The sequence below is a fragment of the Amblyomma mixtum genome, chromosome 7 (genome assembly GCF_055824585.1).
Source record: "Amblyomma mixtum isolate Tamu chromosome 7, ASM5582458v1, whole genome shotgun sequence".
Classification (NCBI taxonomy): domain Eukaryota; kingdom Metazoa; phylum Arthropoda; class Arachnida; order Ixodida; family Ixodidae; genus Amblyomma; species Amblyomma mixtum.
Window position 1 is genome coordinate 37,342,673 of NC_143018.1, and position 17,674 is coordinate 37,360,346.

The 17,674-nt window shown below is 43.7% G+C and overlaps 1 protein-coding gene across 2 annotated transcripts in view; it reads right to left on the minus strand.

Moving 5' to 3' along the window:
* The window catches only part of wb (wing blister), a 148,764-nt gene that overhangs the window by 43,636 nt on the left and 87,454 nt on the right, over positions 1-17,674 (minus strand). For both annotated transcript variants that reach the window (XM_089552264.1, XM_089552263.1), the window contains exons 23-36: positions 17,412-17,595; positions 16,634-16,773; positions 13,921-14,148; positions 12,646-12,786; positions 11,525-11,698; positions 10,085-10,264; positions 9,349-9,473; positions 8,370-8,490; positions 7,283-7,423; positions 6,515-6,627; positions 3,055-3,138; positions 2,044-2,237; positions 969-1,111; positions 39-146 (exon numbers count right to left, since the gene is read on the minus strand). In XM_089552264.1, coding sequence (XP_089408390.1) covers positions 39-146; positions 969-1,111; positions 2,044-2,237; positions 3,055-3,138; positions 6,515-6,627; positions 7,283-7,423; positions 8,370-8,490; positions 9,349-9,473; positions 10,085-10,264; positions 11,525-11,698; positions 12,646-12,786; positions 13,921-14,148; positions 16,634-16,773; positions 17,412-17,595 — 2,076 coding nt within the window. The remainder of the gene's footprint in view (positions 1-38; positions 147-968; positions 1,112-2,043; positions 2,238-3,054; positions 3,139-6,514; positions 6,628-7,282; positions 7,424-8,369; positions 8,491-9,348; positions 9,474-10,084; positions 10,265-11,524; positions 11,699-12,645; positions 12,787-13,920; positions 14,149-16,633; positions 16,774-17,411; positions 17,596-17,674) is intronic.

Consider the following 17,674-nt stretch of genomic DNA (forward strand, 5'->3'; position numbering starts at 1 on the left):
CAACTCGCATAACATTAGCAGCAGTTTAACACTCTCACCCTTTCCAACAGGATGTCTGCTTGCGTTTCCAGGTTGAAGTGGAACGAGAAGTTGGACAGAACTTGGTTGCCGCTGTCGACAAGGCTGAGGTAATTGTCAAGGTCAGTCTGAAATGCAAAGTAGAATTGTCTCAACAGGCAGCACAAAGATCCAACAAACCCCATTCAACAAATCCACAACAGGATTCTCTCACAACTTACACCATGAAGACATTTTAAGAGCTCGATAATGATTGGCAAGGGTCTTTATTACTGAACTTCGAACTTTTCACTCCAGACAGCCCAGAATACTGGTTGTTAATATGTACGCATTTTTAAGTACAAAATACTGCACATGTCTGAATTATTGGAGTCCGAAAAATCATTCGGCTACTGTACAGACAGTAGAATAGCACTCATTCGAACTCACTTAATTCAAACCTCCACTCAGCATCTTCTTAATTTGAATTCAGCGTGCGTTGGACAAATTTTCAGCCTCCTTCAAGTTTGATTTATTTAGAACCGATTTTAATTTTATGTGATGTACAGAGTATGCAGCATACACAAATCATTCCTCTGCTTTTACTGCGAAGAGCAATTAGAACAGCTAAACAATAATAATACCCATGAGAGAGTGGAGCAGTACACAGTAGAACCTTGCCAGCATATACATCTAAGTAGCTCTAAAAGCTTCCTGCGACTTCATCTGAGAGCATGCTTATAACCATCATTTCCATTTTTGGGCACCCCTTTACCCTTGAGCACTGTCCAAACTGGTAACTCCGGAATGTTTAATTAACTTAAGTGTGCACTTGTTGGATTAACTTACATTTCGCTTTCTTTTAGAAGACGTGACAATTCAAGCTCTCTTTATCCATTTACCTACACGAAAAATTCAGCATTTAAAAGTCGCCCAGTTTTCGCAAACTATGCCAGAAGTGTTCTGCTCACCCTCATCACACGGGAGGTCTCCTGAATGGCGAGCAGGTGAATCCAGGGAGCCGAGATGATGTCCGTGGCATTCAACCTGTTCAGCAGCGCCAACATGTGCTCCACTTCGTCCAGTAGTCGTCCCGTGCAGTCGTCGTCACAGGCTGAAACACCAACACCGTGCAGAGATTAGAAAACCCACATCAGCACACCATACCGCCTTGCTTTCACCGTGATGACAGAAAACACTTGTAGATAATGGAAAACATTTTCTTTTATCACAGAGGATGGCATTAATAATGTTTAGAAAGAAACAAGCCCAAAATAAGTTACAGTGATGGCACAAATGCAGCATGGCCATTACGCTGCCACGCTGCGTATAATTGTTCAGAGCTGCCTTGTTGAATGTTCACTTGTCTCGTAAAACTTTGAGCAGGCACAAGGAATAATTCTCCAAAGTGGTCCTTCGCTTCCACAGAATCAAGCATAATGCATCAACAAATATGAGGCAGTTTTCATCCGCACGCTACAAGGTTATGGGGCCTCTAAATATTTTACATATGTATTAGTTGCCTGTACAAAAGTATGTAAAGATGCACTTTTCTTCTATGAACTTTCTATAAGGGCTCTTCTACTCGCACTCTTTATGTTTTAGAGAATGATTAACCATTTGCAAGTCATATTCACCTTGCACTATGGGCCCAATATGAAGGACTCTCCTTAATTTTAATCTCCACAAGTTGAACAGCCAGTTTACTTGAATTGATGCTTTCGTTCGGTCAGCATTAAGTATACTGAAAAGGTTCTTTTTAATTCAAACTCCATACAATGCAAACATTTCCCTGCTCCTCTTCAAGTTCAGATTGCCAAGAGCTGACCATAATGCACCACAACCAAACACATGGATTTACATTCCTGCAACATGAAAACGTTTAATATGTGAATAGACATGACTAGTTAAAAAAGCTGCTCTTGGCACATCATAGACACCAAAGCTACTCCACCATGATAAATCAAACTTTCTCACTGAGAAGGCATAATTGCACTTATACAGAGGGTTGCTGTTACTTACAAGCTGGCTTTGAACAGAACTTACATTTGCAGCCATATTCGGTCAGGATGTGCCTTGGCTGGCACACAGAGCAGTCGCGACCCGTGATGCCAGGTAAGCAGTGGCATGCCCCGGTCAGGTGGTCACACCGGTGACCTTGTGACCCGTACGGGTTGCACTCGCACCTCTCACACCGACCTCCATCCACCAGTGGGTTCCCAAAGAAACCATCTGCACACCTGCAGAAAACAAACAATCAGTTCAGATGGCCATCATCTCAACTAATTTCAGTACACACTACATGGGTGGACATGGGACAAGCCATTCAAGAATGTGTAATGTGCACAACAAATTAACACCGGGCAAAAAAAAGGTTGTGAGCTTTCTTCCTTTTTTTTTTACAGCGACAGCTGTTAAAGGTCTGTTTCCTGGGTTTAGCGTCGTCGTGGTCGTAGTAGTAGTAGTAGCTGGTGGAAGCAGAGGATGGTAACTATACTGTGAAAAGAGGAGGGTACGGCGAGAGCGGGGAACTGCGCAACTGGAAAGTGGTTGCGACGAGAATGACCTGGAGGATTGTTACCGTAGAAGGAGGAAGAGAAGGATTAGCGTGGAATGAGAGCAGGGCGAGAAAGAAGGAACGTGCAACTGGAATATGGTTACCATGGGAACCACCTCACACCGGGAGAGTGGCTGCCATGGGAACAGAAAGGAAGGTGGTTACCATGTTCGGAGGAGGGTATCACAAGAGCAGATTAATGCATGGTGGCTCCGTCAGGTTTTACTATGGTGTCATACGTTTCATTACATCCAGCAAAAATTGGCGTTAATGGTTTACACATACTCTTTAGACAAACATAAGCAAATTCCGTTTTGCATGAAATAGTTTTCACGTCCCTCTAAGCCTGAAAAATTGGTCAGCGAATGTATTTTGCGCACCACTAATGATAATGACACTTCCAAGCAATCAGGAGAACATACTAAAATGGTGTAAGAACAGGAAGCTGCATGCAAAAGGAAAAGCCACTGCATTTTGTAAAAATAAAAGTCACACATTACCTCTCACAACGCCTTCCAGTGTAGCCCTCCTGGCAATCGGTGCAGATGTAGTCCGGCCCATGAGTCTGACAGGTGCTGCTGAAACTGATTTCCACAAGAACACAGCCTCTAAGCACTTTACTGGAGGTGAAAATGGGAAGTACCTCCTCATGGAGCATCAATCCAAAGAATTACATAGTTAAAAATCCCCCTTACTTTTGTTCCTGTGCGGTGGTCTTTACTTCATTTATTTCTGTTTGCCAATCTTTGTGTAGAAGTTCCTAAACAAAAGTTTTAATAGACAGCCTCCAAACTGTCAATTAAAATCACTACACAGAGCTTTTAGCCTATTTATAGACTGTTATGAGCTGTTCAAATTAATTTTTGGGAGATATATACATGAAGGCAAAAAGAAAAAGAAAAAAAAAGTGACAGATTGTAATGAACAAGAAAGCAGAATACATAGAAGCAAAAAAAAAAAAGTAGCATTTTTACAACATGCAAAGTTCTTTACAGCCTATATGAATTGAAAAAGGTTCTTAATTAAGGCACGGCCTAAATCATCTAGTAAGAAAATATTATAGGGTGCTAAACAAGTATAAATATGTACTTTATTTTAATGAAAAGCTGACTGTTTTAGGTTTTATGGGGTTTAAGATCCAAAAGCGACTCAGGCTATGAGGGATGCTGAAGTGGAAGGCTCTGGATAATAGACCCTTTAGAAAATTCAGTCTGGCAACTCGGCCGGCATCATCATCAGCAACTTTCGTCGGCGCCGGGCGCCATATTTTGGGCACCTTTGGCTGGAAGACGCGCAGCTAGAGCGCTCTGCACAGCCTTTGCACTAGTTTCCACCTTGTGGCATGTCTGGTTGCGTTTGTGAAAGCGATGGCGGAAAATTTGCAGTGGTCGAGGGACCTGACTGTCATCCCGGGCGGATTTTCGGAAAGGCTTTTGGACTCCTATTGTCCGGCCGCACGTCTCAGCGAAGCTACAAGCCGGTATTACTGCGATCCGTTGACAGGTGGAAAATTTGCAGTGGTCGAGGGACCTGACTGTCATTCCGGGCGGATTTTCGGAAAGGTTTTTGGACTCCTATCGTCCGGCCGCACCTCTCAGCGAAGCTACAAGCCGGTATCACTGCGATCCGTCGACAGTGCGCGCGTTGCCGTGTCACCCTGCAGGTCGAATCTACTGTCGATAAAGGAGGGCTAACAACACTTGGACCCGACTCGATTACGAGCAGGCGCACTGCAGGGCGAAATGCGTGTGGATCCGGATACGGGCGCTCGATCAGCAGTGCCGGTGCGCTAGCCGTCGGTGCGAAATCAGTCGCGTTGTAGTTGTTCACCATCTAGGCCTAGCGACGACTAGGGCAGTCGGGGACCAGCGCGCAGTTCGTCGCCCGGCGTTGCCGCAGGCGGTGTCGTTGCCGAAAGCTCCACTCTAGCACAGGCATGCTGTCGTTGCTAGAATCTAGCAAGCATCCTTTCTGGTAGCATGGCTGTTTTGTATTTTCTTGTGCGAACGTGAAGTAAGCCGAGCCTGCCGGCCGGCCAGCCTGGATCCCGTCTGCCGGCGTCATAAAAACGAGCTAATGGCTAATAAGTGTTCTCGACGTAAATAATAAACCCTAGGATAGGGAAATGAGAAAATATATCATTTTTCTGGGTCATTGGTCAATACCGAGTTGCTGGTAAAAGTGACAACTGTGGTACGAGCGAATTTGTTGCGAGAACCGCCTCGAAGCTGCCGCTGGCCCGACGCCGGGGTCCGGCTCGACTGGCTCCCGCTAGCTCCGCTGCTGAAGGCGCCGTAGAAATTGACCATACTATTATTTCATTGTGAGATGATGCTGTTGACAGCAAAGCGGAGTGAAGAATAGGCCTTCAATCATAGCGCAGGCGACTTCCGAAGCGCCGGCCCCTGCCGCTTCGATGCGAAGCCGCAGAGACCTTCGCCCGGAGCGCCCGCGAGCGGTGCCGTTGCCGAAAGCTCGCAACATCAGCTGGCATGCTTTGTCGCCGCTCGAGTATAGCTGGCAGTCTTTCTGATAACAAGGCGATGCCGTTTTTTCTTGCAATATTTGTACACCAAGCCAAGCAGCGCTCAGGCACTGCTGCGCTGCGGCGAAGTGTGACACCGGTTGTGGGCGGAGCTTGGGCAGAGCGGCGCAGCAGTGCTTGCCGCTGCGTGTGTCCCTGCTTGCTGTGGTGTGGCAGTTCGGAAGCAGCGACCGGAGCGTGTTGCCGGACATGTGTCTCCTGCCTTAGCCAGAGTGCATAGGCCCTGACCGAACGAAAACACAAAGCTGCTGCTGCTGCACTCCGCCTATGTCGCCGTCGTTTGCTGCATGCTCGCAACGGAGAGAACGACGGCGCTCCTCGCCGCGCCGCATCGTCGTGCTCTTTTTCGCGCACACGGAACTCTCTATGAATGGACGTGGATGCTTGAAAATCCAAAACAAGCGCGTTTGAGCTACGTTTTGATTTTGTGACGCGCCGAAACAGTCGCCAGCATCGGAATGCATGTCCTCGAGTGCGCCGAAGGTGGCACCTTTATTTTTGTGCTCACTATACAGCGGAGTGGCTACATGGTAGAAGGAACGTTTCGCTGCTCTTTCAATACTTATATCATTTATTTTAATGTGAAAACGAACAGGTCACGGACGAGAAGAAAGAAGCATGCAGCTACTCCGTGCGCTCTGTGCTCTGGAAACACAGCTTGTTTCCGTGCGCGTCTCTTCGCCGCGCTGGCTGCAGAAAGGCACACAGCAGCATGCCGGCATCGCGACTATAGCTTGGTGCAGAGATCCAATCTCAAGGAACATTGCTAGGACACAGAAACAAGAAAATTGAGCTTGTTGTGGCTTCGCCGGGCGCCGTACTTTTCAATCTGGCCCGAGCGCATAGCCCAAGTAATGGCGGAGGTACCGCGGTTTGCGCACCACACACCAGATGGCGCTGAATTTTCTAAAGGGTCTATTAAACCACCTGGGGTTCTTTAACGTGCACTGACACTGCAAAGTATGTGGGCCTCCAGCATTTTGCCTCTATAGAAATGTGACCACCGCAGTGGGGATCGTACCCACGTCTTTCAGGTCAGCAGCCAAGCACCATAACCACTGAGCCAGTGTGACGGCTAGCAAAGAGTTCACTTGGGTATTTTATCTCACTAGACGAAACTCCTAATGAAATAAATGTGCCTGTCAGTTGTACAATATGGGTCACACTGAGGAAAAATAGAGTGGCCAATCATGCAGGTGTTTTAACAAATGATGCTTGTAATCTGCAGTATGATCGTAAATATTTTTCTAAGAAACAGCTAGACTCTCACTATATGGCAAACATAATATCTACTGGCAAAGTAGTAACCCATTAATAACTACTGTCAACAGCTGTTTCACCATGGCTGGTTTTCATTTCTCCCGGCAAGGTACGTAAGGTGCAAGAATCTCTACATCACAAGACTGTGGCCCTACCTGTTGGTGGGCAGAGGACAGGCACAGGGCAGGCACGGCCCACGTGAAGGCGTACCAAAGAACCCTTCCGCACAGCGTTCACAGTGGTCGCCAACAGTGTTGCCACCACAGTTCTGCACAGGAGAAAGTTATCCAAACATAAAGATATGACACAGCAGTATCAATCAATTAAAAGGACCACTGTAGTGCAACGGCATGAGGGTGTATTGGCAGGTGACTGGCTTGCAAAGCTATGTATATGATAGCTATTAGCTAACAATATTAATTGCTTCAGTCACACCATCAAGCAGCTTTCGCTACTAGTAGAACTATTACTACTATGTACAGCAAACTGACACATTAGTTTTTCAGCTTAAAGAAGAGGTTAAGATTACAATCACAATTAAGTGAAAGTCATCATGCATGATGATTACTGACTTCATATCAGGCTCAGAACACCAGCTGGACCACTCCTATTCTACTCTTAACAAAAAAAGAAAAAAGCACGAGCTGGATAACGAGCAGGTTAATTGATAAAGTGATGTATTAAACTGACACTGCAAAAAAACATCCGGATCAAGCAGGAATGAAGGGGAAGAGACAGGCAGTTAACATAACATATGTACTGTCACAAAAGAAGTCTTGCCTAAAAGACAGGACAAGGCAAAAAGAAGACCAACATAGGAGGAAAATGGAAAAACAACCTATATAGACTACCACCAAATCCAGATAGTTGGATTACAGTGAAGAAATGACAATGAACTGAGTCATCTAGGACGCTAAACTTACAATGCAGACTCCAGTTTCCTTGTGGCATGTCCTGGTACGGTTGTTGCAGTCACAGGGTTCGGCCCAGCCGACTAGGTCGAGAATGTCTCGGCTGTTGAGATAATTGGGTTTGAACTTGCGGTAGTACCCTTCAGCTGGGTCCTGCGAGAGGCACAAGTTTTTTCTTAGCAAGTAAAAAATCTGATTGATTTAGACAATTAAGCTGTATGTTAAACAGGATTTAAAATGGGCTAGAACAGTATAGGTGGCACAAAAAAGTAATTCTAGCCAGCCTAGAATTGCGACTGATTGAAAAGCTATTTACAAGCCGAAGTGCAAATGATACCATTCAATACTACGATGTTTGCACTGGCAGTCAGCAAATCAGCTTCTTATCACAAGAGTTGCAATGAAAGAGCCTCTGCTTTTCTCCAGGCCACCTTTATGAGAAAGCTTAAGTTGAATGTCAGTTTGTGGTGGATAGTGCAAATTATGTTTTGGCTGCTGTCATGTTTGATGCTATTGGTTACTCCTCAACTGCCTCTAATTTTTATTTATTTATTTATTCACAATACCTTACAGGGCCCAGAAGGGCATTGAGTAAGGGGGGCAAAGAATGACAAATGTACAAAAGAAACTAATTAATACAACATGAGATACAAGAGATTAAGTAAAAGAAACTAATGTACTTATAGGCGAAATTATACATAGGATACAAGATACTTATTAGTAGCATGAATGCCGGACATACGGCAAAAACAAAACGTAATGGCAACGAAGGAACGAAAGTACACTGCGACAACAAAAAAAAATCAAAGATAGGAGAAAAAGCGATGTCATGTGAGATATTTGAGCAGGTCATTTGAGCTTTTCTTTACTGTGAGTTATGCTGTCATCAGTCAGCTGTTTTTCAAACACCTGAGCAAGTTTAACAATTACAGCTTTTTCATGTCTTAAGAACACCCGTGCTAGAAATTGCTCACTGCCTACCAAAAACCATTGAAGTTAATGAATATGTCAATGTCCTTCTAGCAACTTTTGTCCTCCATCCATCACTGAACAGCCCTTGAATTGAAATTAGTTGAATGTACCAACTAAACTGCTTTACCTGGCAAGAAGATCCAGTGTACTGTATGGGACACCTTCCTTGCTCGACACCGTAGGCAATGTAAGGAGACACTTCATCACGGTCTAGTGGCTCAGCAATCTCCAATGACACATCCTTCAAGCTGGGGATGCAACAGAGGCATTTTATTAGATATGAAGCTCTTTAATTCAAGAAAGCATCTAAATCACCAGCCTTCTATGGTCATGAGCAGCATCATCTTAAAAAAATTTCACACCTTTGCTGTACCTCTATAAAAAGCTTCTGAAACAGAAGACTGAAACAAGGTATTTAAAATTATATTTATTCATAATTTTCTTTTGGCACCATTTTAAGATAAGGCACACTATACTTTCCATGAAAACGAGAAAACACAAAACCAAGGTAGTTGATCATGACCATACTGTTGCCTACAGAAGTACACAACATACCTGAAATTGCAATTAATGCAGTAACGTTTTAAGAGGGAGCTTTAACTTGGTGCCACAATACTTTCCAATCTCAAACACAAGAGAACCATTAGTGATCAATTAAATTGATTCGTAAGAGTTTTGTTGCATTTTAAAGTAAACAAAATCTCGCAAATTAGGAAGCAGAAATTCAGTTTACACTAATGTTTACAAAGAATAAAGTTTCAAGATCTAAGCAATTCATGGCAATTTTTTACAAATTATCAAGGGCATAAACCATAATTTTATTTTAAGCAGCTGCCGGATTTTATCCTGTTCAACTAAACCAACAGTTTCAAAAAATCAGTTTTGGTTTAGTGGCTGCCACACAAACCAATTTTTCATTCCCACAGATTAAGGTATAAATCATAGCACGCACTAGAAGCCCAAGTAAGCAAGCACTGCTTGTAGCCAACAAAAAGTGCCACATTACTATTTCATATACAATAATGTGTCTGTATTTGTCAAAGCCCACCTTATTTAAAAGATACATTATAAATGAAACTGAACACAGAACTAGTTCCCACACACACCTGGCAAACTTGACATCAGGACCATCATTGGCTCTGATAAGAATTTTTTGGACGTTCTGCAGGGCAACCATCAGCATGGCCCGAGTCACAGGCACTTGGGGATTGTCCACTTGGTACCAAGCATCCTGACAACATACGATGTGTTTTATTGTTTCCATCTTACACTAAGTGAAAATTTAAGCATACGATCTTCAGTGTAAACAGAATATTAAGGGGGGAAAGTGTAAGGAACCTGGCTTGATTAGCAAAGGCCTGGCTCACTGCTCAGTACATTAATTAGACGCACAATTTTTATTAGAAGACAGTGCCCGTCCTGTCTTCAGTATTATTTCTGTGTTCCATATCGATTTTGTGCTTTCCTCTTATGACTCAAAGTAGGAACTGGGTCAAACAGAAATTTGACAATTTTCTTTCACACAACTACACTGACTAGTTTTCTTTCACACAACTGCACTGCTTATTCCACGAACAAAAATTTCTTACTGCATCAGATTTCTAGTATCAACAGCATGATATCAATGACAACCGTTTCACGAAAGCCATGCATTTAAAAACATATCCTCAAACTACCCAGGCACAGCGTGTCGAGTGATTGTAGCTGCAAGCTACAATCCCTTTGTTATTCCTGTTTCTACAGATAACTGTGGGGCTCAGTCGTAGTCACATGAGTGTAGCGGAGAACCCCCAAGACCACCTACGAACAAGACCACTTACAGCAAGAAAGAAGGCACCGTACCTCATGTATGGGAACCACATAAAATCCGTTCGGAGAAAGTTCTCTTGGCTGGAAGCCCAAAAGAATGCGGTGGTTTCCTTGCAGGAACACAAGCGGGTACTGACGCAACATGGCTTCAGGAAAAACATCCCGAGCGTCGCTCTCCACTCTGAACTTCAGCTTCCCGTTGTAGGCGAGTACCTAGTCAAACAAAAAATGCACAAAATTATGAAAAATTGAAGATCAGAAGCTAGCAGCTCACAACTTCACAAGGGCACAAGGCAGTAAATTATGCATGCATGTTACATAAAGCTCCTGAACAAGCTTTGGGATCAACAGCTCTTCTGGAATAGTAATTTTCCAAGCAATAATCGAAAATTCCCTCAATTAGACATAAAAATCCCTATTTCTAGACCTCTTCCTCTACAGTAATTTAGAAAAAACCAAAAAATTTTTAGTTCTTAAACCTCCTGATAACCGACGAAAATTCTCTCAACAAATTTTACTCCCAAAATTCCCTGCAGAAGAAAAAATTCCCCAAATCAAACATCAGTGTTCTGGAAGAGGAATGCTTCCACAACAGTAGTTCTCGGTGCAGTATTTATGTCAGTGTCCTTTGATATCTTCCTTTCGATTAAAGATCCTCCACAGAATGCTGCGGCAGAACTAAGCAATCGTGAAGGTCACCACAATAAAACATTGTTGTCTTTTGAAGTCTTCACACATGAGTACGGTACATTACCATTAACAGTCCAACCGCCACATATGTGCCATAAAAACAGCTGTTCTCATCGCTAGGGCATAGATTTCTCAGCTGAAATTTACCTGCACAATAAATGTGGTTAACCATGGAACAAAGTGCACCAACACCTCATTTCAATCGGGCTCCATTTAGTTCGAATACCACGTAACGCAAAACAAATTTCGGTTCCATTCAAGTTCGAATTAGTAAGATCCGACTTGTAATGTCTTTCTTTCCTCTGCAGACATTTGAGGCTTCCATAAAAGAAAGTAGTGAAATCAGTGAAAGCTAATTCAATTTCTGAAATAAATGAACAATTATGGTTTCCATAGAAAGTGCCTGCATATGCAAATGCTTTTACAAATAATAAAGCAATTCACTTCCTTCTTGAACACCAAAGCACCAAGAGTGCCATCTACCTCTTACTTAGCAGTTTCTAAGCTTCAGAGCAGAGGCACAAAGAGCGTTTGCCAACAGTGCAATACAATCAACTCTCGATAAATTCGAAATTGAACAGGAATTATAATTTGCTCTGGTTATCTGGATTTCAAATTAAGCAGAACTTTTTTAATGTACATGATGCTGGGAACAAAGCTTCAGCTCGAATAAGTAACAAGTTTTAATTAGATGAATGAGTCCAAAATAAGATTTCGCAGTACCAGTTCTCACTATCAAGACGGTGTGCTTTGATAAAGAAAAAAACTTGGCAGTTCACTCACCTTGTCCCCGAGGAACTGCTCAGGTAGAGACCAGTAAAGCGGCTGGTCCAAGACGTATGGCAGCCGCAGAAGGGTTGAACCGGGATGGGTGCCAGGAATTACTTTGTACCGGTGCACACGGTCCAACTCTGGTTCACCTGGTGTAGCAGTTATGTCTCTCGGTGGTGTCCCAATCTGAAATCAATATCATCATTAACATTTCTCCCATGTAATGAAAACCTTTCCACCTAAATTGTTTGTAGCAACTACAAATCGAAATCAAAATCAAAACTGGGATGCACATTCAACTGCTCCTCTAATTTGGATTAAAAACCACTTTTCCATCCCACCCTGTCAAAATTAAAATATTTGGAAGACTTGAGAACACTATTGAACACAGCCAAAACTTACTGGTTTTTAATGCAGCCTATTTGGTTCCTAAGAGGTTCATATTTTGTTCACTGAACTTTCAATTCCTTGCACTGTGTCTCATTTGCTTGTTTGTTAGTCTGTTTGTGCTCAGTTACATAAAATAGTGATGAAAAAGCGCAGCTTGTTGGGCCAACTGGTGCATGGTTACTGCATTTTACTCGGTGAAAATTCTCCCAACAAATCTGGGCACACATTTGCGTAAGCACCAACACTGACAAAAAACAACAAAAAAATACATTTGATAGTGCAGGTGCTGATATCTTGCACGTGAAAAGCTATGCCCCATTAATGAAATTGTATTCTCTTGCAATAAACCGGACTGAGCTGTCGCTGATGCATTCAGTGCCTAACTTCTTGATTTTCAATGCTTCTAGGATTTCGCGTTCTATCTGCATTTTTCCGCTGCCTTCTGTCTACTTCTTGTGAACATAAGTTTTTCTGCTGTTTTTTTTTCTTTTTTTTCTAACAAAATAGCGAGTTTAAAAGCATCAAGAAAAGGCAAGGTGCATGCAATGAAATAGCTTCAAACGATGTTGCAATGGTGGCTTCTAGATTTGAAGCAATTGTCACACGATTTTAAACAGTTCTTAATGATAACAAAATCACCTTACACCCTGACAAATTGTTCTTCAGTTTTTATTGATAACAAAGCCACGCACAGACCCTGGTTTGTGCAACAGCATTTGTATGTGTCCTGAATGCATCCTTACCAGCCCCCAGACACGGTTGGCCTGTGTGCAGTGCTCGGTACGTCCGAACATGAAACACTCCGTGCAGCCACGAGGGTTGCTTTCCAGCAGTGAGAAGGTCCTGTCTTTGCAGCGGTCACAGTGGCGCCCTTCGACATTCACCTGCACACAATTAAAACAGTGTAAGAAATCTACAGTGAGACCTCAGAGACTGACAGCAGCACTTTACTAAAGCACTGAAACGAATAATAGCTGAACAAAATTTAACGTGCCAGATAAACTCACAGTTTTACTTCGTCTATTCAGCACCATTTTTAATATGTGCAGTAAATGACCTTTTTGAGAACAAACATATATCAGCAATGAGCATGGTGTATCATTCAAATAGTATACTTACACGCAACATTACTGCTTTCACTAAAAAATGATGACTTATTTTAAGTGCACCATATATGACATAAATCGTGATGACATCAGTAGTGCTTTCAGTGCAAAACTATCAGCATTCCCATTACAGCTTATTATTCCTGTTCCTACCACTATTGCTGTCAATGTCGACATTCCGATTGATATCAGTACTTTGATTAGAACTCTTATCCCTCCTTTCACCATTAGTTGCTATCTGTATAATGCATATACCGTTATTGGCACAGCGACCAGAACTTTTTTTTGTACTCCTGCCAGTACGCCTGTCTCCGAAACTGCCGCCATTACACTGTTATCAATACCACAATTAGAGCTGTCATTACACTGTTATCAGTACCATGATCAGAGCTTTTACAAACCTTCTGTGAACACTTATGCTACCAGAACTGCTGTCTGTACAATGACCAGAAGTCCTTCTGGTACGCAGCCATTAGAACTGCTGCCAGTACACTGTTATCAAACGAGCTCTGACGGACTGTCCTTTCAGCACTACTGCAATAAAGATTTCCATCAGTACCATACTGCTATCAGAACTACTGTTGGCACTACTGTTGATAGAACTACTGTTGATAGAACTACTGTTGATAGAACTACTGTTGATAGTACTACTGTTGGTACTACTGCCAAGTCTCCTGCCATCAAAACTGCTGCTACCAGTGTTATGTATGACATTTTTAAACCAGTAGCTAGCGCCCCCTACGTGTGCTGTGCAGTATCTGTGTGGGTGTCCAGTCCAGGGCTTGGACACTGGGGGAACCGGGCAGAGAAAGAGCGCGGGAACTCGCCATGGCCGCTCTGGCTTGTAGTATGTAACGTCAATAAACTTTTACTAAAACATAACAACCAGCACTGGCACTAACTGGCACTGACCTTGCAGGGGCACTGGCCCCGCTCATCGCATTGGCAGATGCCCAAGTGGCAGGCAGCTGGGTCAGTGCCAGCCGGGTGGCAGTCACAGCGCTTGCAGTTGGGGAAGTTGTAGTAGCCTGGTCGGCAGTGGTCGCAGTGCTGGCCCTCGAAGCCCTCCAGGCACTGGCACTGGCCCGTGTTCTCATCGCAGTTGGGACTCAGCGATCCGAGCTTGTTGCAGTTGCACAGCTGCGAACAGATGCGAGTACACATCACGTGGAATGCACACATCTTTGCACAAGACACAGCACTATACGTTCCTCATAAAGTATGGATACCATTGAATTGTCACCAGCTTTCAGCACATCTGCTGATGAATTTCTGCCACTAGTTCGTCAGTTTGGAAATTTCTCGATAAGGCTATCACATAATCACCCATCGAGAAGAGTCTTGATGCCATGGACTTGTAGTGGCCTCTAACCAACAGTTATAAAATGAAAATATCAATGGGAACAGAAGTAGCAAACAAACAATATGATGAGTGCCACAAGATGGACTAAAATATGTATACTTTAAATGTATGCATGTTCTGACAAGATCAGTGAAATTACAGTGGAACCTCGATTATACGTCCCCCGGTCATGCGACGACCCGCATTTTACGACGAATTGGTGCGGTCCCGGCAAAACCCCCATAGAGACAATGCATTAAAAACCTCGGTTATACGACGCAAATTTTAGAAGGACCCCGCATCGTACGACGTCTGGCTCATACCGTCCGTCAAAAAAGGTCGTCAGCAAACGCAGGCCGGGATGTACCGTATTTTTGCGATTCTAAGCACCCCCCCTATTTTCGGAAAAAAATTTCTGAAAAACAAAAACTTTGCTTGCGAATCTAAGCACCCCTTTTTTGCGCGGAAGAGAGCGTTGCCGAGGCCGCCAAGTGCACTTGCTCTCTTTTTCGTCGAGCCTGTGCAGTCGGAGTCCCGAGGAGGCACGGCCTGCGCGTTGTTGTTGTTGTGACTGAGAGAAGGATGAAAAGGAAAAGAACTGTCTGCAGCTATTTTTCTTTTGAATGTTTCCTAAATAAAATGTTTTTTCTCGCGCCCGTTTCATCGAATTTCGCCGCGAAAAGAGGGGCCCGGGGGGGGGGGGGGGGTCAGTTTAGATTTTTCGAAACCCCTCTCACTTTGGACATCGCGATCGTGAAAAAAAGGGGGTGCTTAGAATCGAGTAAATACGGTAGGCACACTTTAGCCAGTCGATAACCGGTGCGCCTTAATCTTTCCACCTATCGAGAAAACTGCGCGAGCTGCTGCCCCGCTGCTCACGGCAGCCTCAACGGCTATTTTATCTTGTTTGTTGAAGACTAGCCCTCTGCCAGCAAAAATGTACTGCATTTGCGTTCCGAAAAAAAAAAAAAAAAAGGTGACGATGAAGTTCAGACGTTAAAAAATATCGCGCTTGATTTTCGATTATACGACACCCGGATTATACGACGGTTTCGCGCGGTCCCCTGAACGTCGTATAATCGAGGTTCCACTGTAACTACCAATCAAAGATTACGACCAATCAAAGATTACGAATTAACAAGTAAAAAATTGACAAGACGATGTAACATCAAAAACTACTCATAGGTATGAACTCGTAAATTAGGCAAAGGGACATCAAAACATCTGTAAGTTACATAAAAAAAGGTCAAACTGCCTGAGCACATGTCTGATTGCATGCAAGGATAACGATACAATAGAGCAGGAATCACTAAGCAAGTAAACAGAAATGGACAGTGAACAAACAGCATGAAACGGACAGACGATAAATGATGGTAACATGATGTTAAGTCTGACCTAAAATCCTATGTCGCAACAGTAGCTGTTTCTTCTCAAACCTCTTCCGGACCATGCGTGTTTGGCACAATCACAGCAGTTATGGCACACACTCACTCACTCTCACTCAGTCAATCACTCTCATTCATTCATTCATTTATTCATCCATTCATTCATTGTGAGGGGTTAACAATGGTGCATTCAAGAGCAGTGCAAGAGAAAAGAGTAATAATAAGAACAAAAAAGCAATAAAAACAATGGGCATGATGATAGTTATAATAGTCAAAAGGTTAGAGACCCAGTGAGTACAGCAGGTTTCACCTGAAAGAGTTCAAATCCCGATGAGATATATCAGGACCACATGATGCCATGGCGTTATACATATACATCACTCGTGCAATGGGGCTTAGACTGAACTGTGACATATCAAACACACGGCTTTGTCGCACCAACCCTGGGAATCATGGACAGACCGTGCAGGCACCTAAAGCTTGATCAAAGATGCTAGATGCATACAGTCGATGTGTCCATGTAAACAGTTGAAGAGAAAAACAAGCTCCCCCAACTGCCGTCTAGTCTCCAAATCTGTTAGTCCCCAAAGCATGCAGGGCAACCCTGTAATCGTCTCAGGGATACCCATGGCATTCTTCACAAACCGTTTTTGTAATGTTTCGACGGTTTACGAATGACAGCAGTAGGTGCAACATGAAAATGCAAGCTACAAATAAGAGCTGCTGAACAAGCGTCCAAAGCAATATCTCTCAAGTGAAATCGGTGCCACGTTGCACACATCCCCATACATAAAACAAGCCGAAGCATTGGCCATTGAGAGAATGAAGCTCATGAAAGAAATTCATAGGTCAAAGAAAGCTCACTAAACATGCACTAGGAAGGAGCAGTTATTGGTACCTTGCAGCCATCGACTGGGTGGTAGCCCCAAGCCCCTGTGTTGCACCGGTTGCAGCGGGGGCCACCAGTGTTCTTGGGACAGATGCAGCGACCGGTCTCTTCATCACAGACATGACCAGGAGCCTCGCATGGCTCACAAGCTGCATAAGTAATGGTGAATATAGAAGGTCAGCTTATTAGCCCACAAGGACTGGAACAACAGACAAGGCACAAATCCCTAAATACTCAGCTTTTTCTTCTCAGTGGTTTCAACTGCAATCTTCCAGTGACAGGCACCCAGTATGATGCAACAAGCAAGTGGTGTTTGTATAGAGTATTTATTTATTTCTCTTTTGCTTATTAGTACCACAAAGGCCCTCTCCGAGCATTACATGAGGGATGGGTTCATTTAATTAGCTCACACAATGTACCAAATGGCCCAACTCAAGTTCATCTCATGGAATGCAGTTTCTCCCTCACAAATAGCATCGATCGAGTCCGCATGTGCTGAGCCACGTACTGTCAGTTTTAAATAAAAAATTATCTGGACAACTGAAACACTAACAACTAAACAGAGGACATTAGTTGAGGAAGAATCAATACTGCTTAAGCTGACTTTCACTTTGAAGGCTAAAAAGGTCATTTGAGGTGCTAATAAAGCCAACATGCATATACTGTTCTGCCACTAATACATTTATGCTCTGTCTGCTTTTCATGTGATGTAAGAGGTACACGTTTTACTCTAGGTATCCTTTCTTTTCAAGGCAGAAATTCAATACCGGCAGCGAACTGCACACACCTCTGCAGCCGTGGTGCGAGAAGCGGAAGTACCCTGGCAGACAGACATCGCAGGCCACCCCTCCAATGCCAGGCTTGCACGGACACTGCCCCGTCCTGTCGTCGCACTGTGCACTCACAGAACCAGTGGCGTTGCAGTGGCACGGCTCACAGCCTCCGGGAGATGCCAGGTTCCAGTATCCAGGCTGCAAATGCACACATACATGGGCATCATAGAAGGCCAGTGCGTATCATGGGCCAATTTGGTCACTAGGAAATAAAGTG